Source organism: Anolis sagrei, chromosome 2 (genome assembly GCF_037176765.1).
Source record: "Anolis sagrei isolate rAnoSag1 chromosome 2, rAnoSag1.mat, whole genome shotgun sequence".
Lineage (NCBI taxonomy): Eukaryota > Metazoa > Chordata > Lepidosauria > Squamata > Dactyloidae > Anolis > Anolis sagrei.
The window spans coordinates 220,220,177-220,244,074 of NC_090022.1; the positions used below are offsets into that span (position 1 = coordinate 220,220,177).

At 38.0% G+C, this 23,898-nt stretch overlaps 1 protein-coding gene across 1 annotated transcript in view; it reads left to right on the forward strand.

Moving 5' to 3' along the window:
* The window catches only part of PUM3 (pumilio RNA binding family member 3), a 37,121-nt gene that overhangs the window by 7,669 nt on the left and 5,554 nt on the right, over positions 1 to 23,898 (forward strand). Inside the window, exons 6-17 of the mRNA XM_060762268.2 lie at positions 220 to 313; positions 397 to 463; positions 2,001 to 2,175; positions 4,617 to 4,720; positions 7,025 to 7,103; positions 8,544 to 8,642; positions 10,699 to 10,752; positions 12,069 to 12,149; positions 14,377 to 14,519; positions 15,360 to 15,582; positions 19,692 to 19,779; positions 21,737 to 21,827. Of these exons, the coding sequence (XP_060618251.2) occupies positions 220 to 313; positions 397 to 463; positions 2,001 to 2,175; positions 4,617 to 4,720; positions 7,025 to 7,103; positions 8,544 to 8,642; positions 10,699 to 10,752; positions 12,069 to 12,149; positions 14,377 to 14,519; positions 15,360 to 15,582; positions 19,692 to 19,779; positions 21,737 to 21,827 (1,298 nt within the window). The remainder of the gene's footprint in view (positions 1 to 219; positions 314 to 396; positions 464 to 2,000; positions 2,176 to 4,616; positions 4,721 to 7,024; positions 7,104 to 8,543; positions 8,643 to 10,698; positions 10,753 to 12,068; positions 12,150 to 14,376; positions 14,520 to 15,359; positions 15,583 to 19,691; positions 19,780 to 21,736; positions 21,828 to 23,898) is intronic.

Consider the following 23,898-nt stretch of genomic DNA (forward strand, 5'->3'; position numbering starts at 1 on the left):
ATGCACTACTGGTCACATTACCTTGGAGGTGTATGAACAATGTCAGCTCTTCAACTTAGAAATGGAGATAAGCATCACCCCCAGAGTGACATGACTAGATTTAATGCCAAGGGGAAACCTTTCCCTTTCCCTTTGACACAAAATAAACTATTAAGATAAATGCCCAAAACAAAATGCCACCTAAAGTATGTGGGTGAATGGATTCATTTCTCTCCATAGATGGCGTTTGCTCATGACTCAACCCGTGTCATCCAGTGTTATATTCAATATGGCAATGAGAAGCAAAGACAAGAGGTATTTGAAGAATTAAAAGGTATACTCTTTAGATATATAGCCTTTATGTGTACATTACTTCATTGTTGTTATGGCTTTTCACTGTGATTTCTCATTCCACAGAGAGTTTCACTGAACTAAGCAAGTCCAAATATTCTAGAAATATTGTGAAGAAACTTCTCATCTATGGGTAGGTAACTTAAATAACCCTATATTTGGTTCATGTTTTGTGTGTATGATTGATTCCAGTTTGAGGCAACCAGGCATAATTTAGAGAGTTGGCATGTAAAAGATTAAAACTTGAACTTTGGCTTTGATTCTTGGCTACAAATGTGTATGTGGTAACTTTACAATTTTTGGCAAGTTGGTTTTTTAATGTCTAACCTCTGTTGTAGCAAGGTGCTCAAGATGATTAAAATGGGATTTGAAAGAATAAACATGTGAGTGATTGTCCTTGATGCCTCATGTCTTCCATTAAGTGGTCCTGTTGAGGCGATTGCTGTGCTTTCAGAGCAAAGGTCTTGCTCAGGCCCCACCTGCACTGATCATTTAATGTTCGAAGCTAGCTTCAAACCAACAGCAGCCAGATAACAATTGCATACAAAAGCACATAAAAGAAAGCCCTTAATGTACATTGGTGCTATCATCATCTGGGCCTCAAACTGATTCCAGGATTCCCTCTGAAATCATCTGCACAGTGCAACCACTTTCTTCAAGACCAATTTGAAACTGCATTAAATTCTTAGTGTAGATGAGGTTTTAGCAAGACTAGGAAAATGCTTTACTCTGACTGTACCTATGCTTGGCTGCTACTTGTACCTTTTTCAAGTAGGAAAAAAATGTTGTTTATGTTTATGTGGGTATTGAATTTATAATACAAAAGTATCATCTCCTAATACTAACATAAAATATTGCAGATTGTTAGGAAGTGTCATGTTCAACACTTGAACGGGTTATTTCTCTAAGTGAGGGTGTGGGAAATCTAGTTTGAAGTTCATGTGTGGTTTTCTTTTCTTCCCTAGTGCTCAAATTGCCCCTAAATGCCCTCCAATAACTTCTATGGGCTATAGGGTGCATTCTTGCCACACATCATTACAGGGCCAGAAGGCACTATTTTAAAATACAGAAACAAAAAATGACTTCCAAATATTTGGTCTAAAATGATCCAGGGGGAGCTAAAAATACAATCTTTTAAAAAAAATCCATTGGGGTACAGCCCTTCAAAGTCTCTTAAGGAGCCAACGCTGGCCTCTGTCCCCACAGTTGCCCACTTCTGCTATAAACAATACTTGTTTTGCATGCTTTTTGTTGTATATACTATATTTTGGCTTCCAGAGAGTTTTGGCACTAGTCCATAAAGTTTAGAAGTCTGGAGTAGGGAGGTATATGGCTTACCGAGAAACAAAAAATAATGGTTCATGATTTCAGAATTATTCTACCTATCTGTCTGTCTATCTATCTATCTATCTATCTATCTATCTATTTCTCTTCCAAACCAGTTAAGACTCATGTTGATTGAGATGCAAGGGTGTCAAAATATGTATGTAGATATCATTCTCTTCTAAACCTGATAAGACTCATATTGATTGAGATGCAAGGATGGCAACTATTGCTCTGTATGTGTATGTGTAGTTTTCAAATAAGTATTTGCTATAGTTAACAAGTCTGGTTTTCCTTTTTGTCTGTTTGTCCTGCTGGGTGTTGGTGTTCACTTATTCCCGGAGCAGAACAAAGCCACAAATTGCAGAAATCATTAAAAGCTTTAAAGGAGAGGTGAGGAAGATGCTGCGCCATGCTGAAGCGTCCGCTGTTGTGGAGTACGCATACAATGACAAAGCCATTTTGGAGCAAAGAAACATGTTGACAGAGGAGCTTTATGGGAATACATTCCAAGTCTACAAGGTGATCTACTGAGACAACTTCCTTTTTCGTTTCCTAGCTTCTTTCAACACAACCTACCATATAGAAATGCAAAGCCTTCTGAGAAAGAAAAGGGAAAACAGACAAATATGAAAAGAAAATAGAACAACTTAGTTCCAGAACAGGAACCTTGAAATGAGTGCTTATGTGTGTTGTACCCTACACGTATCAACACAGATACCATTCCTCTAGATTACATTTTTATTCTGAGCTCTAGGTGACCTCTTGGAGCAGAGTATTTTGGATGAGATATATTTGCTGGAACTCTCTTCACAATTGTAAAATCTGTGATTTGTGCAACTCTAATTGACATCTCGGTTGCTTCATTAAATGCATTATCTCTTAAAGCTGAATACACAATTTTTTCTGTATGCGCTAGTTAATTTATAAACGGACTGAAATTTAAAAGTATTGTACTTTACCCCATTCCAGCCCATCCACTAAAGCACAGCTTTATTAAGCATCTTTCCAACTTACCATATATACTCGAGTATAAGGCAAAATTTTCAGCCCTTTCTTTAGGTTGTAAAATCTCCCATTGGCTTATACTCGAGTCAAGGTTATTTATTATTTTATTCTGTTATTATTTTATTACATTTATTATTTTACTCTATTTATTACTGTTACTATTACAGTTACATTATTTAAGTATTATTATTATTACATTTATTATTTTATGCTATTATTATTACATTTATTATTTTATGCTATTATTATTACATTTATTTACTCTATTATTGTTATTACATTTATGTTATTTTAATATATTATTATTTGTATTATTTTACTCTATTCTTATTTTTATTACATTTATTATTTTAGTCTACTAATATTGGAAGGATATGTAAGCACATTTACATTGAAGGTTAGAATAATGATTTAATCAGAGTTTGACAGTCTTATCTTAAATTACAGTTTTATGTAAATATTCAAAAACATTTACCTACTGATGCCTCAATTAATATAATTCTATTGGTATCTATTTTTATTTTGAAATTTACCAGTAGCTGCTGCATTTCCCACCCTTGACTTATACTTGAGTCAATACATTTTTCCATTTTTTGTGGTAAAATTAGGTGCCTCGGCTTATATTCATGTTGGCTTATAGTTGAGTGTATATTAGAGACTGTCTTTGGGAGCTTGTCTCTTTGCTTTAATGTATCTTGTATGTAGTGTTGAATATATATATTGGCAAAAAATAAGTCCTTGGCTTCTCAGAATCTGAAGGAAATTGAGAGCACCTTTAAATTGACATAATTATTGTGAAAGTGTCAGGTTTCTTAATATTCTAGTAGATAATCTATTATTTAAAAACTGTTAAAAGATTTTTTACATTTGCTTTTAGTTTGAAATCATATCCACTGGAAGCCTATGTGTATAAGAAGTCCTATATATTTACCAACTCTCTGAATGGGGCATAATGGTACCTCTGTATCCATGGTTTCTGTATCCACGGATCAAACCATCCATAGCTTAACAATACTGCCCCCACCAAAAAGAAAATTCCAAAAGCAAACCTTGATTTTGCACTTTTGTATAAAAGACACTATTTTGCTACACAATTTTATGTAACATGAGTTGAAGATTCATGGGTTTTGGTATCCATGGAGGGTCCTGGAACAAGACCCTTGCAGACACAAAGGGCTCCTCTCTTCATCAAAATGATTGGCTTTAAGGACCTAAAAGTAATAATTGGTTGCCATTGAACTGGAAGTCAGTTATTAGGACTTGCGCTGTTCGGGAATCTGAATAGAGCCATTCTGGTACCTTTTAAAGCAGGCTTAATTAAGTTCTTTCACACCCTTTGAAATGATGAATACTAATGTGTTTTTGGTTAAATTCTGTTCTCATTATGTGCTGGATCATATTATTCAAGAACTAAAGATTGTGCCTTATGGCTTTTTTAAAATGAAAAAGCAATTAACTGGAATTCCACTTTACACACTAATTAGAAACCATACCATTTGGTAGCTAACACGGCGAATGTAAAAATATTCATACCTGCTGTTCTAAGCTTTTAAAAACTGCACATGGATAAATACTACATTTTATAATAGGTTCCACCAATTCATTTTCCAGGTTACACCAAGTTTTCAAATATGATTAAGTAATATATCTTAATAGTTTACTGTGACTTAATCTTTACCTGGGAATTATTTTGGGCAATTCTGTTGTAAACATAGACTTTTCAATTCAGTACAGTTCTTAGAAGGTGCATGAGTGGAATTTGTCCCCACCACTGGAAACCTATAAATATTAGACTTCTTATATATTTACCAACTCACAGTACCAGATGTAGGAATATCTGGCTACAGGTGGAATTCAAAAGCTGCTTTATGGTGTGGTTGGATTTTTTGTGTTTCTCTTGATTGCATTTTTATGTCACTAAAATGAATTGTGGTTATTTTTCTTCATTTTTTTAGTCACCAGAGCACCCAACCTTGGATGCAGTGTTAGCAGCTCAACCTGAAAAGCAAGAAGCCATTATAGATGAAATGAAACAGATCCTTACACCAATGGCTCAGAAGTAAGAACCACAGCTTACATTTTTTCTTGAATCCTTTTTACTAATAGATGTGAAAGAATAAATATGAAAATGGGCTGAAACCCCTTAGATGTGTGTCTGCTCCATCTGGAGGTTTAGCACAGCTGATAAATCACCAGCAACTATAAGATCTGTCAGTTGAAAGGTTGCAAGTTTGAAGCCCCGGGTTGGTGTGAGCTGCTGACTGTCAGCCCTGCTCACTGTTTATCTAAGCAGTTCGAAAACAGTGTTAGCTATAATTAGAGAAATTAGGTACCGCTAAAAAGTGGCGGAGGTGTTTTATGACACCATAAAGAAAGAAGATCAGAAAATGCTGGGTGACCAAAAGGAAGTAGGAAGTCCTGACAGCTCTTTGTCATAGAGGATGGAGTGACAGCACCTCTTGTGGCTGGATTTGAGCCCAACCTTCCATGGCAACAAAATAGCTGGACACTGAATTGAAACAACACACCTCCTTTCTGTTCTGTCTGTCTGTGTATTGTCTATACAAAGCAGCACTGAATGTTTGCCTTGTATATGTACTATGATACTCCCTGAGTCCCCTTTGGGGTGAGAAGGGCTGAATATAAATCGTATTATTATTATTATTATTATTATTATTATTATTATCCTGTAGTTTCCTGTAAATGGACAGTCCAGAGGGAGCTCCCACAGGTCTTTGGAAAATCCTTGTAGATGACATCATTTGGGCATGTCCAGTTACAGTAAAATAGCTGTATACACGCAATGAATTAAACCTTTGTGGCGGCAGGACTGCTGATCGAAAGGTCAGTCGTTTGGAGCAAGGTGAGCTCCCATCTGTCAGCTCCAGCTTCTCATGCGGGGACATGAGAAAATGGTAAAGCATCCGGGTGTCCCCTGGGCAACGCCCTTGCAGACAGTCAATTTTCTCACACCAGAAGCAACTTGCGGTTTCTCAAGTCACTCCTGACATGAAAAAAACATCTCCCATGACTCTCTTCCCTTTTCCAAATGACAGAAATGGCCATACTTGGGTGGCTGCATCACTTAAAAGTTTTTTTTTTATGGCAGTGATGCATTGTTGTCATTATAGAGCCAGTAAAGAATTTCAACCTCTGCACAACTAAAGCAACTGAGCTATGAAAGTGTAAGTTGGAAATAGGCTACCACAACTCAGGGTCCAGCTATACTGTAGAATTAATACAGTTTGATACCATTTTAACCACCACAGCTCAATGCTATGGAATCCTGAAATGTGTAGTTTGATGAAGTGCCAGCACTTTTTGGCAGAGAAGGCTCAAGACCTTGTAGAACTAAAACTCCCATGATTACATACCTGTGCTTTTTAGAGTACTGAAAACAGAATGATTTATGTGTTGTCGAAGGCATTCATGATCAGAATTACTGGGTTGCTGTGAGTTTTCTGGGCTGTATGGCCATGTTCCAGTAGCATTCTCTCCTGACCACATTTATGGTAGTCATCCTCAGAGGTTGTGAGGTCTGTTGGAAACTAAGTAAGTGAGTTTTACATATCTGTGGAATGTCTAGGGTGGGAGAAAGAACTCTTGTCTGCTTGAGGCAAGCGTGAATGTTGCAAATGGCGAACTTGATTAACGGTGAATAACCTTGCAGCTTCAAAGTCTGGCTGCTCCCTGCCTGGGGGAATCCTTTGTTGGGGGGTATTAGCTGGCCCTGATTGTTTCCTGTGTGGAATTCCCCTGTTTTATGAGTATGGTTCTTTATTTACTGTCATGATATTAGAGTTCTGAATACTGGTAGCCAGAGTTTGTTCATTTTCATGGTTTCCTCCTTTCTGTTGAAATTGTCCACATCCTTGTGGATTCCAGCGACTTCTCTGTCATTGTCTGACATGGTGGTTTCCAGCAAACCTCACAACCTCTGAAGATGCCTTCCATAGATATAGGTGAAACGTCAGGAGAGAATACTTCTGGAACATGGTCATACAGCCTGGAAAACTTACAGCAACCCAGAATGATTTATCATAACCTGGTTAACCTTTGTTCATAGGCTTCATAATGTGCCTCTTTGTCAGGATTGTGAGAAGGCCAATGGTCTTTAATGGAAAAAAGTTCTTAGTGCTTCTCCATAGTACTTCTTTTCTGGGACACAAATATTCTGAACTTAGTTAGGTCCAATTAAGAATTGCCCTCTGTGTCAAGTATTATCTTTAAAAATATACCTGAAAGTAATAACCTCATCCCTCTAGGTTATAAACTCAAGTATGTTGTTGCAAGTCAATGTTTTACTTCCAAATTGTAAATAGAAATTTAAAGTTTCCCTTCTCTTTCACTTTTTATCTTACAGAGAAGCTGTAATAAAACATTCGTTGGTACATAAAGTCTTCTTGGACTTTTTTACTCATGCACTCCCTAAACAGAGATCTGTAAGTATCAGCAGATTAACTTTAATATGCCCCCGCCCCAAGTATTAATGAATAAACTGCAGAGTTGTGGATGAGACATGGATTGGCCATCTTCAGCCAAAACACAGACACATTTATCAAGCTAGGGAAACATCGGCCTCTGCGAGTTCTGTTTTATAGGTGAGGAACTGGCAGCATAACTCTGATGTACATTGAAGTTTGGATGTAGTCTTCTTTGCATTGTTTTCAGTGGACATAATGATACCTAAGTCCTACTTAATAATAGCTATGGGGAATAGAGCATTACAGGTCACACACTAATGGCAAACTCCTTGGTTGTCTTTCTGTTGGTCCCTACTATTCAAAAACAAGTCATTTATGACTGTAAAGTTCCAGTTAAAATTTGTTCAACATAATATTGTTCATACTATTGTAGAAATTAGTTAGGATTTGTTGGCGTACTTATGCTGTTGGAAATAGCAACCTTCTTAAAGCCTCCACTAGTTGTTTGTTATGTATATAATTGCCTACTGTATTGTATGTGTGTGTATTGGTATTCAGTTTTCCTTAACTCTATATTGTGGGAGGGGCTGCGGACCATGTGATTAGAAACTGGGATTGTTTAGGACTCAGACTCCATTATGCTTTCAGAAGTCATTAAACTTTCAATGTAGAGACTTCAGTAAAAGCAGAATGCTTTAGTGAACAGAGACTGTATTGGACTCTCAGACCAGAGAGATGCATTAGATGCATAATTTGAAGTCGTTTCTCTTATCTGCACAGAGAAACTACTTCAAATTCTATGATTGATAAGCAGTGTACCTTTATGCTGAATACATGAAGTTTATGAGTGAACTAAATATGTTACTTTTAAAGAAGTCTACTTATTTTGTCTCTTGAGAGCATTATTGTTAAATGGGATGTGGATGTTTTTGTGCTACTGAAAGAATACTTCTGAAACTCTGTGAGATATATGTGTGTGAGTGAGTTTTTGTGCATTGGCATATCTTTGTCCCTAACAGTTCAATAAGATCTAAGTATATCAGTTTAACAGTAATTTAATTGCCTTGTATGAATACTAGTGGATATTTACCAGTGAGGAGAAGGTTGGCTCAAGCAAGTTTTTAACTCTTCTCCAGGAGATTCATGATTTCCCAAAAGGTTATTGTGAATGCCATTTCCCAAAAGATTGTGATATCATTTTTCCAAATTATGCTGGATCACACTGTTTCCACCAGAACTATTGATTCCCATTATTTCTAGCTGCTCCCTTGTTCCCTACAAGACTGGAAAGTTATCTGTGATTTGGAGCACCATGAAAGCTTATGGTAAAAGCAACAAAGTGAAGAGAGTCTCAATTCTGCTCCATTGGATACCAAAATAAAACATTAAATGTTAGCCGATGTGTATGGTTAATTTTCTTAAGATCATCTCATTGAAATGAGGACTCTTTATGTTTAGGAAATGATTGAAGCGATCCGAGAAGCTGTAATCTACTTGGCGCACACCCATGATGGAGCCAGAGTAGCTATGCATTGCCTGTGGCATGGGACCCCCAAGGTATCGTATGTGAAAAATATCACATGTGTTAAAGCCATCCTACAAATTGGTATGGATTGGTTGGCTGAAATTTTGTGTGGCCCATCAAAATATCAGCATCAAGGAGCTTTCTTTTTGACTCAGTTACAAGCCACTTAACTGTGTCTAACTGCCCACTGTGTTTGTGGTACGTAAAAATGTGGAAACAGCCATCCATTCTGTTAGACTTAGTACCACAGAGATACTAAGGAGGATGTTGAATTAGATTTGTGATTGGTAAGACATGCGGATTTCATCATATAGCACCCTGTAGGCATGGTGTAATTTCAGACTTCAGAAAAAAGCCATTTGGCTATTCTTTATTAGGCAATACTTAAAGCTGAAAATTGTATGTTAGATTTAGGGCTGACAGGATATGTCCTAGGGCTTTTCCAGAGAGAGAGAAGAAAAAATGTAATGTTCTTCCTTTTTCAACCTCCTGCAATCTTTTTAGTAGTCTGATCAGTGTAAAAATTGGAAAGCTAAAGACAGATCCTTTTTTTGTCTCCCATTCTTTGAGGAATTTAAAAAGCTACTTTTACCCTTATGAGTGGCTCCTGCTTACTTTTGGATTTCAATTAGTACTACTGTTTATAGGGTTTAGTTCTAGCTGTACTGAATACATTAGCCAACACACATTTTGGTGTCACAAACATTAGATATGTTTCTGGGTATATTTGACCTGTTGATTCTGAAAATGGTACCAGTTTTCCCCTATAAGCTCTAGGTTTTGAGATACAGAACATATGCCATCTATGAGTTGTCATCTGCTCGCCCATAGAAACTCATAATGACCATATCTGGGAAACTAGAACTGATGCAATCTATCCAATCCAATTTTCTTAATTAGTGTCCCAAATAACTCCAGGAACATTCTTAAAAACCCTGGTTGGGCTGCTTTATTTGTCTGAGGCACTTTCATTGGTGTGCACTGCTCACCAAGAGATGAATACCACTGCTATCAAATTTTATCAAGAGGAATAAGAATGAGGAGTAAGGACAGAATAAAATTTGAGACTGAACGTGAGAAGCAGGAACCAATGGGAAACCAGAGATCTGTAAAAAAGAGAAACAGAAGAGGTGACCGAGACCTGCAATGGTAGAAAGGGGAATAAGGTTGGTTTCCAAGACTAGGGGTGAAGCAAGAAATACCAAAGAGATATAGTAGGAAACACAAAAAGAGATGTAACAGATGGGAAGCTTAATTTCCTCGAGATCTATAGCAGTGCAGAGTTAGAAGAAAGCACACACTACAGGGTGTAGACAGAAAAGGAGGTTGACAATGTGGGTTAAAAATAGATAATAACAAATCCTTTTCCGTGACTAGCACAGCAATGTACACCTCTTGTTAGTAAACAGATAAAAGTGGCACTCAGCAAGATTTGAGAATTGCTTTCCTGTTCTATTTTCTGTTGAGAGATGTGTGTAGGAATCTCCCAAAGGTGCCTTTCTGTAGATGGCTGGTTTTATAATTGAAAGAGAGAGGAAAACACCAGTCCTGATATCTGTCCTCTCCAGATACTTGGAAATAATTAATAGGAATTATATTAATTCCTGAAGTTTGATATGGGAATTCTAGATTGCTCTACTGTTCCTACATGGGATGCTTTGGCCATAAATTCATGGTGGACAATTGATGTCTGAGAGCTGAAGGAACCAAGGCATTTTGTGTGACGACTTCTGAGATTGAGAGTGTGATTTGCCCAAGGTTTCCGTGGTTGAGTAGGGATTCAGACCCTGTTTTCCCAGAGTCCTGAGGCATCATTCAAAACCATACTAGTAGAACTGCTTGAGAACATTTTGCATCACATTGAGTAGGCTTGAAGAATATCCTTCTATTCCACAGACAGAACTCAGGCTCCTAAGTGTCTCAGATTTCTCAGGGGTTCTTGGGTCCCCAATGTTTGTTTGTTTGTTTGTTTATTTATTTATTTATTGTGATACAAGGTTGATGACAGAACCTTTATTTATATAGCATAACAGTGCATTCATTTTCAGGATAATATTCTAATTCCTTTGTGGTCATTTCTCTTCTTAGGACAGAAAAGTTATTGTAAAAACTATGAAAACATACATAGAAAAAATAGCAACTGTAAGTATTTTTGAAATCCTGTCGAGATATTGAAAAGCAAATACATGTTTCCTTACTCACCAGGGTTTACAGATTGGTTACAGGAACATCTAGGAGTAAGCACATAGCATCTATCCTAATGTCACTCTACTGGCTGCCAGTTAGATTCCGGGCAAAGTACAAGGTGTTGGTTTTGACCTTTAAAGCCCTATGTGGTTTGGGTCCAGATTAACTCCAGGATCTCTTTCTCCTATACAATCCTCCTCAAACACTTAGGTCCTCTGGGGGGCATCTGCTCCAGCCTCCCAGAACCCAACTGGCAACCACCACCCAGAGGACCTTTTCATCAGCCATCCCATGACTGTGGAATGACCTGCTAATAGAGCTCTGACATCTAGATCAGCTGTCGGAATTTAAAAACCATCTAAAGTCACATCTCTTCTGGCAGGCCTATCCAGAAACTATTATCTTGATATCTGTTTTGTGTATTTTAATATGTATTTTATAGAAATGCAGTTTTAATGGATCTTTATGTATATTTGTTGAATTTTTGCATTGTTCATGTTTAGTAATTGTGTTGTAACCTCCCTTGAGCCACAGGGAGAAATGGGTAAGAAAATAATAATAGTAATAATAATAATAATTCCCTAGTAAGCTTAAGATTGCAGCTAAGACTCCTACTTTTATATTATTCTAAATATTTCAAAATTACAACATATAGGGTTCTGTGAATTCAGAAGTTAAAGTGTTTAAAGATGAATTTTAAGAAATTATGTGAATGTTGATAAAGTAGAGATGAGTGTTCTGTAGCAAAATAACAAGGACAGAGGTGTGATTTGTATATAGACAATTGTGAACAGATTTCGTATGCTAATATGCATATAAAATGACACCTAATTTTTGCAGTATAGTTAATACAAATTTGTATTGGTCTGAGGCTTAATAGCTATCTCAGATACACTAGAATAAATATGACTTTATTCTATGGAACAGGTCTTCCTTTGAAATGGATCTGTTTTGCTTAACAGGGTACAAAGAGGCAACACAGCTGTTTAAGTTAACACAGTACTTTCCACAACTATATAGCAGTGCATTCCTAACCTTTTCTCAGAGTTCAGCAAGACTTAATTGCAAGTAATTACTTTGAACTAGTGTATAACCTAAATTGCATATAGTGAAATCACTTGTCAGATCTTGATGGCTTCTGTCTTAATTGGAAGGAGTAGTCTTTGTTGATGATGCTTAGTAAATCAGCTAATACATGTGGCGTACCACCTTCCTTGATTAATCAGGCTTTTGTGATGCATAGCATTCATGGTTGCTGGTTTATATTTCAGGGTGAATCCTCACACTTGGTTCTGCTGGCAGCGTTTGACTGCATTGATGATACCAAACTTGTGAAACAGCTGGTTTTATCTGTAAGTAATTCATTTTCCTAAATTAAAACAAAAACTCCTGTTGGAGATGTAGCCACTAACTTGAGCCAGAGTATGTAGCCCTATATTTTAAAATGAAACTTAAAAAGAAATATATTTACTGAGGCGTTATAATACACTGGAAGCTTTTTAAAGCTATGCTAAATCTATCAGCTTCTGAGTAGATGATTATGCATGGGATTAAAATATGGGAGAGTGAGGCTTTTCTTTTTATCTTGACATTGAAGAAGGATATTTCTGTACTCAGTGTTTCAGTCTGTATTCAAATATGGAGATTGAATGTATGGCATTCCTGTAATATGGGACAGAAACCTCTGGCCTGAAAGCATAATCCAAGAAATCCAACCTGGATCCATTCAGTTTCAGGCCAGGGTGCCATGCCAAGACCGCCTTGGTTGCTCTGATTAATGATCTAGTCTGGAGGAAAGGAAGGGGGAGTGTGGATCTCTTAGTCATTTTACCATATTGAGTTATAGTTATCCTTCAGCCTTCTGACCAAAATTGAAGCCTAAGTTTTAAATATCAATTGAACCATTAAATCAGGGGTCCTCAAACTACGGCCTGGGGGGCCGGATACGGCCCTCCAAGGTCATTTACCCGGCCCTCACTCAGTGTCAACTTAGGTCTGACATGACTTGAAAATTCACAACAACCACCACCACAATCCTATCTCATCAGCCAAAAGCAGGCCCACACTTCCCAATGAAATACTAATAAGTTTATATTTGTTAAAATTGTACTTCATTTTCATTATTGTATTGTTTTTAAGTTTTATTAGCACTACAAATAAGATATGTGCAGTGCGCATAGGAATTCGTGCATTTTTTTTTCAAATGATAATCCGGCCCTCCAACACATCGAGGGACTGTGACCTGGCCCTCTCTTTAAAAGGTTTGAGGACCCCTGCATTAAATGGATGCGTTTTATCCTCTACTGGTGGGAGACCTATGAAAGTACATGGTGATTAGTCTCATTTCTGTGAGGTGGCGTTATTGAAGATTAGTTGAAGGTCAAACTAGATGAGATGAGAGATCTGTGCCTGGATCTTCTATGATTTTGGAGATCTTAAAAGTCTCTTTGATGATTGGCCAAAACTAACAAAATGAAGTTCAGCAAGGACAAGTGCAAGATACTCCACTTAGGCAGAAAAAAATGAAATGCAAAGATACAGAATGGGGGACGCATGGCTCGAGAGCAGTACGTGTGAAAAAGATCTTGGAGTCCTTGTGGACAACAAGTTCAACATAAGCCAACAGTGTGATGTGGCGGCTAAAAAGGCCAATGGAATTTTGGCCTGCATAAATATGACTCTAGTGTCTAGATACAGGGAAGTCATGCTCCCCCTCTATTCTGCCTTGGCCAGACCACACCTGAAATACTGTGTCTAATTCTGAGCACCGCAATTGAAGAGAGATGTTGACATGCTGGAATGAAACCAGAGGAGGGTGACTAAAATGATCAAGAGTCTGGAGAACAAGTCCTATGAGTAGCAGTTTAAAGAGCTGGACATGTTTAGCCTTCAGAAGAGAAAGCTGAGAAGAGACATGATGGCCATGTATAAATATGTGAGTGGAAGTCATAGGGAGGAGGGAGCAAGCGTGTTTTCCGCTACCCTGGAGAATAGGACACGGAACAATGGCTTCAAACTACAAGGAAGGAGGTTCCACCTGAACATTAGGAAGAACTTCCTGACTGTGAGAGCTGTTCAGCAGTGGAACTTTCTGCCCTGGAGTGTGGTGGGGGTTCCTTCTTTGGAGGCTTTTAAACAGAGGCTGGATGGCCATCTGTCAGGGGTGCTTTGAATTTTCCTGCTTCTTGGCAGGGGGTTGGACTGGATGCCCACGAGGTCTCATTCAACTCTAGGATTCTATAAATTATACCTGCCAATTTGCTTTAAGATAGTTTAAACAGGTTTTTTTGCTTTCCATTTTTTTTTAAAAAAATATATACATGCCAGAATAAAAAATAATTAAATACTCAAGTGGGTGGAGTTCATGGGGTAATAGTGTTGTCATTATACATCCTTTGAAATGGTGACATTTACAAGTCATGGATCAGTACATTGACCTATTTACTTCCAGGATGAATTTATTTAAAATTAAATATTAAATGACAGTGAAAAGATTGTAAAAATGAAAATGTAATTATTTGTTGAAAACCATTTTCAAACGAATAACAAGATTTCTCCTTATCTTTCTCCAACTTTTAGGAAATCACTACTTCTTTAGCCAACATTGTAAACAACAAATATGGAAGGAAAGTCTTGTTATATCTCCTAAGTCCAAGGGACCCTGCATATTTCTCACCAGCAATAATCAAAATCCTGCAACAGGGTGATGGGAATGCTTACAGGTAATTAGAAAATGCACTTGCTCTTGAAATGGCTACATTTTGACTTCTTTATTCTCAGATATATATTATACCCAGAAGCAATTTACCCCTTCTTGATCCCAGTGGGTTGAATGGAAATTCTGCGTGAATTCCAGAAAAGCTGTCTAGCATTAAAAATTTTGGTGCATACATCTGTGCAAATTGTCTTAAGGAGTGCAGAGAGGAGATACTATTACCTTTCATATTTTTTGTGGTACTTATGCTGGAGAAACCCTTTGTGGGTTTGCATTTCTTCTGTTTTAGGGAGATTGATAAAAGAAAGTTGCAGTTGCATCCTGACAACATCCAGTACAATATCTGTACGCCTCCTGACAATATTCCGGAAAAGTTTCCGTGTTAAGATTTCTAATTTCATTTTAAAAACAATTTACTGTGCCACTTATGGTGCTCATACCTGAATACCTGTCTCTATCTTGGTTTCCTGTCTTGGCACACTTTTCCAGTGAGAGTTTTTCTACGTAGGCAGACCATTACCTGTTTTGGATGGCAAAAGAACATCTTTACTCCTTAACTCTTAGATTCTGCTTGTCATATAGCCCTGACTACATATTTCTGGTTCTACTGCAGCCCTATGTCATTCAGTCCATATGTTATTCTCAAGAATAACATATGGAAGCAGCAGTGTGAAGTATGATAGGACTGCTATTTAAGTTGGGCAGCAAAAATGGTTGAATTATTTTGTACAAAGTAGTGATATATATATATATATATATATATATATATACACACACACACACACACACACACACACACACACACACACACACATAAATCCTGCTATTTACGCTTCTGTTCCACCAGTAAAAAAGATGTGGACGTTCGCCGCCATGAACTCCTGGAAGCTGTTTCTCCTGCCTTGTTGAATTACCTGCACCTTCATGCTGAAGAAATGGTGATGGACAAAGCTGCATTCATTGTAGTGACTGGTATCCTCAGGCACGCCATGGGCGACGTACAGCCTGCAATGGAAACCATTGCAAGTCTCGCTGCAAGAGAAATGGTCCCGGGAGGCAAAGATGGGCAGGTAAATGAGCTGGACAAGCAAGTTTTGGAATTATTCATTAATTTTTTTTGTAAGGCTTGCTGTACTTTGACTTTTGAATTAGGATAAACAAGAGGAGCCCTAGGGTCTCAGAGTTTACATTGATTTAGCAGCTCATCATCATGAAAGATGCTTGTCATGTTTTTAGCGATGACTTTAATCTGCTTACATGTTAATGCCATTGATCACAGGAGATAGTATGTCGGGGTTCATAGAATCATAGAGTTAGAAGAGACCTCAGGGGCCATCCAGTCCAACCCTCTGCCACATAGGAACACACAGTCAAAGCACCCGGCAGTTGGCCATCAAGCTCTGCTTAAAAACCTCCTGAGAAGGAGACTCCTCCACAATCTGAAGCAGCATATTCCACTTTCTGAATATATATTTATAGGTATAGTGAAGCACAGCTAGCCCTCCATATCCACAGGTTCTACATCCACAGATTCAACAAATCCTTGCTTAAAAATATTAAAGAAAACATTATTTTGCTGCACACTATGCTGAAGTGCAGGCATATCCAACCATGTCCTTCCATTTCATGTATCCTCAGGTTATCTGCTCTCCCTTGTTTTGTCTGTCTTCCTGTTCAAACTTACTCAGCAAAGGATTCTGGAAGCACCTATTTAGTGTCAGTGTGAAAACATATTGTTGTAGTTCAATGCCAAAACCCTATGTTTCTTCAGTCTCTTTTATCACCCTTTCGGGATTAGGAGCAAAAGGGAGCTGAGGGAGCATAAAAAGATTTTCTAAAATCAGCTTCTTTGTGAGAGGCTTTATTAACTGAGGCATGCCTGCACATTCCTGCACATAAATAATCCACACATGTTTTCTTCTCATATTTTAGCATATAAATATTTTATATTTTAGCTAAACGTAAATAGTTCACTTGGGTTATATCATGGGTTCCCCACCCTTTGTGAATGCCAAAAACATGCTGATCTTTTAAATGGTTAAGAAAGCAATAAACTGTACTGAAGATCTGTTTTTAATTTGTACGCTGAACCTAAAATGTTGCATAGCGCTATCTGTTCGTTACATTGTTTTAAACATTTTGTAAAATATTAAATAGTTAACATAAAATATTAAGTTCTACAGTTCTAAAACTCCTCAAATTACTGTATATACTTGAGTATAAGCCGAGTTTTTCGGTCCTTTTTTAAGACTGTAAAGCTCCCCTTGGCTTATTCTCGAGTCAACGTTATTTATTATTTTACTGGGTTATTATTATTATTATTTCATTACATTTATAATTTTACTCTATTTATTATTATTATTATTATTATTGCATTTATTATATTTCTCTTTTATTGTTATTATATTTATTATTTGTAGAGATGTGTTCATTATAAAGTGGTATTTATAATGTGTTTAAACTGTATTTATAATGTTTATTATAGAGTGTTTAATGTACTGTGTTTAAACTGCATTTATGTATTACATTTATTGCCATGGCCTAGCTGTGAGGGATAGGTTGCCATGGTGACAAGACAAGGCAGAAGAGGAGGTGGGCGGAGCTTAAGGAGAAAAAGGTTGGAGTGTGGCAGTTAAGCTCCAGTCCGGTGGAGGAGACCCGGAGAAGAGCAGAGCCAGTTAAGGGCTCTGGGAAATAGCAGAGTCAAGAAAGGACTCTGGGGAAAATAGTTTAGTCCGGTGAAAGAGACCCAGTTAGGGCTCTGTTGTGAAGCTGTGAGAATTCAGTAGTTCCTAGAATTTGTGAATATTTCTTCAGCAAGAGAGCTGAAGGTGTTACCTTGTTAGATTGCTTAGGTTAAAGGAATCTAACAGAGGGGGTTTTCAGGATTGCCAGTAAGGAAAGACTGGTGATCAGTGGTTTGTTCCGAGTATAGGGCAAACAGTGTGGACATTCACAATAGGTAACTCTGAAATAGTATAAGCACTTCACTAAAGAAGGAGTTTGTAGATTTGTAACATTCAGAAGCCTGAAAGTATCTCAAACCAGCCATTTTGTAACATCAAGCCTTGTGCCAAGTTCAAATTCTCAAAACTGCAACAATTACGTTCTGTTAACAATAAATCTTGTTCTCTTTGTATTTCAAACCTGTCTCCTCCATTGCTTTGATGCTTGGTGCATTCCACACTACCAAAATCACCTCACAACACAACTAAGGATAAACAGAGACATAAACCAGCGTCTCTAAACATATTGGTGGCAGCTTAATTGATATTTAAAAGAAGGTTCCTCACAGAATATTGGTGGCATTAAAGAAGATTAATACTTCCTCACATAATTTTTGGTGGCATCTAGTGAGATTAGCGCTGCTTCTTTACATTTTTGGTTGACAAGCGGTGGGATTAACGCTTCTTCACATATTTTACCCTATTTATTTGTTATCATTACATTTATTATTTTTCTCTATTATTCTTATTATATTTATTATTGTTATTACATTTATTCATTTACTTTATTATTATTTTACTTTGCTATTGTTATTACTACATTTTGATTATTTTACTCTATTATTATTGGAAGGATACAAAAGCACATTTACATTGAAGAAAGTTAGAATAATGGTTTAATCAGAATTTGACAGTCTTATCTTAAATTACAGTTTTATATAAATATTTAAAAACATTTACCTACTGATGCCCCAATTAATGTAATTTTATTGGTATCTATTTTTATTTTGAAATTTATCAGTAGCTGCTGCATTTCTCACCCTCAACTTATACTCAAGTCAATACATTTTTCCATTTTTTTGTGGTAAAATTAGATGCCTCGGCTTATATTCAGGTCGGCTTATACTCGAGTGTATACTAGAGACTGTCTTTGAGAGCTTGTCTCTTTGCTTCAATGTATCTTGTATGAAGCGTTGAATATATACTAACCCATATTGGCAAAAAATAAGTCCTTGGCTTCTCAGAATCTGAAGGAAATGGAGAACACCTTTAAATGGACATAATCAATTATTGTGAAAGTGTCAAGTTTCTTAATATTCAAGTAGAAAATAAGAATGATTGACAACTGGAAAATAGAGGGAGAAACCGTGGAGGCCGTGACAGACTTTGTATTTCTAGGTGATTACTGCAGATGCAGACTGTAGCCAGGAAATCAGAAGACGCTTACTTCTTGGGAGGAGAGCAATGTCCAATCTCGATAAAATAGTAAAGAGTAGAGACATCAGACTGGCAACAAAGATCCGCCTAGTCCAAGCCATGGTATTCCCTGTAGTAACCTACGGATGTGAGAGCTGGACCTTAGGGAAGGCTGAGCGAAGGAAGATCGATGCTTTTGAGCTGTGGTGTTGGAGGAAAGTTCTGAGAGTGCCTTGGACTGTGAGAAGATCCAACCAGTCCATCCTCCAGGAAATAAAGCCCGACTGCTCACTGGAGGGAAAGATACTAGAGACAAAGTTGAAGTACTTTGGCCACATCATGAGGAGACAGGAAAGCCTAGAGAAGACAATTATGCTGGGGAAAGTGGAAGGCAAAAGGAAGAGGGGCCGACCAAGGGCAAGATGGATGGATGGCATCCTTGAAGTGACTGGACTGACCTTGAGGGAGCTGGGGGTGGTAACGGCCGACAGGGAGCTCTGGCGTGGGCTGGTCCATGAGGTCACGAAGAGTCGGAGACGACTGAACGAATGAACAACAAGAAAATAAAAGTAAAATTATTGGTGTCTATTTTTATCTTGAAATTTACCATAGCTGCTGCATTTCCCACCCTCAGCTTATACTTGAGTCAATATGTTTTTCCAGTTTTTTTTGTGGTAAACTTAGGTGCCTTGGCTTATAATTCGGGTCTGCTTATACTTGAGTATATACGGTATGCAACAAGAAGGAGTGAGTCATAAGTGAAAAATGAAATTTAGTCTTTGAGGATGCGGGTTACTTTAAATTTGTATTGACCCTCCTTTGCTTAATGTCTGAATGAATGTTTAAATGTTCAGGTCTGTTTAAATGTTCAGAGCCTTAGTATCTGCTCATCATTGATTACTTAGTTTGCAACTTAAATGAAAAAAAATGTCTGTGTGCATTTGCCTAAATCTAATTCCTTAAGAGTTTTTAAAGAAAAAAAATCTGGAATAAGAGAAAGTAAGAAAATACATGATGACTCTTCTGTTGTCTTAAAGCTCCACATTGCTGAACATCCAGCAGGTCATCTGGTTCTCAAATGGCTCATTGAACAAGATGAAAAAATGAGAGAGAGCGGCAAAGACGGTATGATACTAAATCTTTAAATATTATGAAATCACACATCACAGATATACCAATGACTAAAGATTCCCTCCAGCATAACAAGAAATATGCCTTTCAGTACTCAATGTCAGGGAACACACGGTGGATGGGGTTATTAAGCTCAGGTCTTGCTTTTGGGCTCCCAATAAGTATCATATTGCATTGGAAAAGAGATCTCTTTTTCTAATGCCATGTAATGAACAATGAGAATAAATCGTATTAATTATACATTTTATATCTTATCTGTGCCCTTGTGGCGCAGTGGGTTAAAACTCTGTGCCGGCAGGACTGAAGACCGACAGGTCGCAGTTTCAAATCTGGGGAGAGCGCAGATGAGCTCCCTCTATCAGCTCCAGCTCCTCATGCGGAGACATGAGAGAAGCCTCTCACAAGAATGTTAAAACATCACAACATCCAGGCGTCCCCTGGGCAACGTCCTTCCAGATGGCCAATTCTCTCACACCAGAAGCGATTTGCAGTTTCTCAAATTGCTCCTGACACGACCAAAGAATCTTGCCTGTGAGCAGGACAACTAGATCCTGGTATTTTTAGTATGAATATCTTGCCAGGATCACAAGTACAATATTCTTTTGTGAAAGGCAGAAATTTAGAAGAGGAGGAAGTGTCCTAAGGGGAGCCACGAAGTGGTGTAGCTATGTGATTGAAAGGGGAACAATACAGCCTGGGGGGAGGCAGACTTTTCATATTGACAGTATCAAATGAATTCAGTTCTTGTGTTGCAGAGAAGATTAAGGCTGGGAGCACAGAAGAGAGAAGACTCAAGCTAATAAAAGCTAATATCATGCAAATTACAATCTATATCTCCTACTGCGTAGAAAATATTATCTTTGTATAAGAGTTTGGGCCATAGTGGTGTGGTAATTAAGAATAATGAAGTAGGATGCAGCTGCACTGCAAAATGAATGCAGTTTGACATCAATTTAACTGCCACAGTACAATTGCTGTGGAATCCTGGTATTTGTAGTATGGTGAAGCACCAGCATTCTTTGGCAGAGAAGATTAAAGACCTTGCCCCACTTCAGTTTCAAGGATTCAATAGCATTGAGCCATAGCAATTAAAGTGGTGTCCAACTGCATGCATTCTACAATGTAGATGCAGCTTAGGCTCCAGGAGACAAGGGCTCAAACCTCCACTGAGCCATGGACATGCACTGGATGGTCTTGGGCAAGTCACACTCTCTCAGCCTTAGAAGGAGGCAACAGAAAACATCCTCTGAATACATCTTGCCATTTTTTTGGTGTCAGGAGCGACTTGAGAAACTACAAGTCGCTTCTGGTGTGAGAGAACTGGCCATCTGCAAGGATGTTGCCCAGGGGACGCCTGGATGTTTTACCATCCTGTGGGAGGCTTCTCTCATGCCCCTGCATGAGAAGCTGGAGCTGACAGAAGGGAGCTTACCTCGCTCCCCGGATTTGAACCTCCAACATTTCGATCAGCAGTCCTGCCGGCACAAGGGTTTAATCCATTGTGCCACCAGGGGGTCCTATCTTGCTGATAAAAATATGTGAGAGGATCACTATAAGCTGTAACCCACCTATTCACACATAACAAAAATACGGTGAATTTGAAGTAGCTAAATGTTTTATTCACATTTCTATTACTGTTTACTACTCCCCTTTTCTAGTGCTTATCTATACTGTGACCACACATGTTAAGTAGGCTTGTTATTTCAGCTCAAAAGCAGTTTAATTGTAGGCCACTCGAGTAGAAGCAGCTTCTCCTATTACGATTCTCCTATTATGGCCTGATTTTTCGCGTTCTTTCACATGTAGTCATATGTATACAAAAGTATGAAGTAGTAGTCATATGTTTGTATAGATTGGCCATTGAGAAACAAATAATGAGTAGTTAAAGATATTGTGCTGGAGCAATGTAATGGAGTGGTGTAATGCCTTCCCTGATATCCACACTTAACAGGATGCTTTGCAAGAACATTGGTGCAGCATGTGAATGTTGACCAGCTAAAGACCTGGGCACATGTGAATCGTGGTGCCATAATTTTGTGTCGGTAAGTAAAACCCTTTAAGTCCTCTAAATCATTTATTATCTTGCATATGTTCCTTACGTTTTAGCATGGTACCTGAACTGAAGTTTACATTTTACTTCCTCTGTGCCATTCATGATGTTTGTAGTTGTACTGTGAACCCTCCTGTTTTTGCAAGCCGGCAAAAACCTGGGTGCCTCTGCTATTTTGTTTCCTTGAAAGCGGGATCTGTTTCTTAGCTTACTAGCCTGAACACAGGGTACTATATTTTTTTATTTGGACCCATAGGAAGCACAGAACTTTTCTTTCGAAAGACTTCTAGTTGTTGCCTGCTGTCTCATCTCTATCTTCCTTCTAAGACATTACTCAATGATTTAGGAATTAATGGCCTTTGTAGGCCGCTGGTTGTCAAGACCCTTCCTTCAAAGGCACCCGATTCCTGTTTTATAATGTGGTAATTCAATTTACTCCCCCAAGGGATAAATATGGGGATTGTCTTCTTAATACTGTTCATTGCAGTGGTTCCTAACCTTTTCTTGACCAGGGACCACTCTCCAACATTAGTACCAAAAGGATTACAAATCAGTTTTTGGTCAATTTTAGATTTGGTTTGATTAATTGGGGTGCTGATTCAGAAAATTGCATTGGATAGACCACATCAGCTCTAGTTTCTGATACAGAACATATGCCATCCAGTAGTCACCATCTGCTCACCCACAGAAAACCATATTTAATAAGCCTCAGCACTATAAGAGAGTTTCGCAAGACCAGTTGCTCTCATTGCAACAGTGTAGTAATGGTGAGATCACAGACCATAAAACCATACTTTAGTTCTTGCGGACCACTAGTGGTCCCAGGACCACAGGTTGGGAACCACTGGTTTATTGAGTCATGGCTGTATTACTGACCATGTTGCATATCTCAGACATCATATATGGAAGTGATGTTGTAGCTCTTGCACTAGGAAAATTCTCCTAAAGTAATATGTGGGCTTCTGGAGTAAGCAGCTTACAAAGGCTATGTCACAACTCAGCCGACCCGAGATTTTTACATTCTCCTCATTTATAAAAAATGTCTAAAATATGATTGGTGTTTTGAAGAAATAAAAACAAATATTCTAGCTTGTTAATAATAATGACTTGCTCCTGTAGAGAACTGATTTTTTCAATGATAAGACTGCCATAGTTGTTCCAAATATATATTTTTACCCCCTAAATTCTTAGCTGTTAAGGTTGGTATCACTATGACAACCTATGCTGTTAAATTAAAATGGGGATGTCAGCAAATGTATTCAGGGAATTATAGAAAAGTAGTATAAATGTCACTTAGCCTAACTCCCCCCCCCCCCTCTATTAGCTTGACCCATATTGTCCACGGCAGAGAGATGCCTTCAGGACCAGGAATGCATTCAGTTTAAGCAAACCATGATGATGAAAGGATGTAAAGCCTCTCTGGTCTGATAGAAAAATGTATAGCCTGAGCAAACAAAACATCTGTCTGAAATAGATTGGCCTTCTTCCCCAAGTCTCCACTATCCACTGTCCAGTCGCTAATGTTCTCAATTTCTTCTGCTTCTAACACAAAGCAAAATAATGCCTCCGACTGTCTGGGTCACTGCAGAAGCACCAGGCTTAAATCAAACATGCGTTTGTAGGTTTATCATTGTGGTTTTAATGGTGAACTGCTGCCTTTCTAATATAGATCTATAGGGATTTTTTGTGATATTTTAGAACAGATCTCTTGCATTTGACAAGGATGCTTAATTCCTTTTAAAATCTCTAATCCCACACACAGATGTTGACTGAAGATTTGCAAAGAGCTGCTCTGACCAGTATATATATATAAAACTTCATTTTTGTAACACTGGGCTGGGAACCATGTGCAAACCCCACTCTAAGTGCAGGAGTGTTAGATGCTTACTACAATGTGGATGGGTTTGTAATCCTGTCCATTAAAAAAAAATGAAGTATTTCCATTCATTCTCTGGAGCCACAGCATGAGCTGTAGATAAATCCTGACTAATGTGTTAGCCTTGATCTTGATGCATTGAGAGTGCAGCTGCACTACTTTCAGGATATGGAGAAGTAATGTCCTA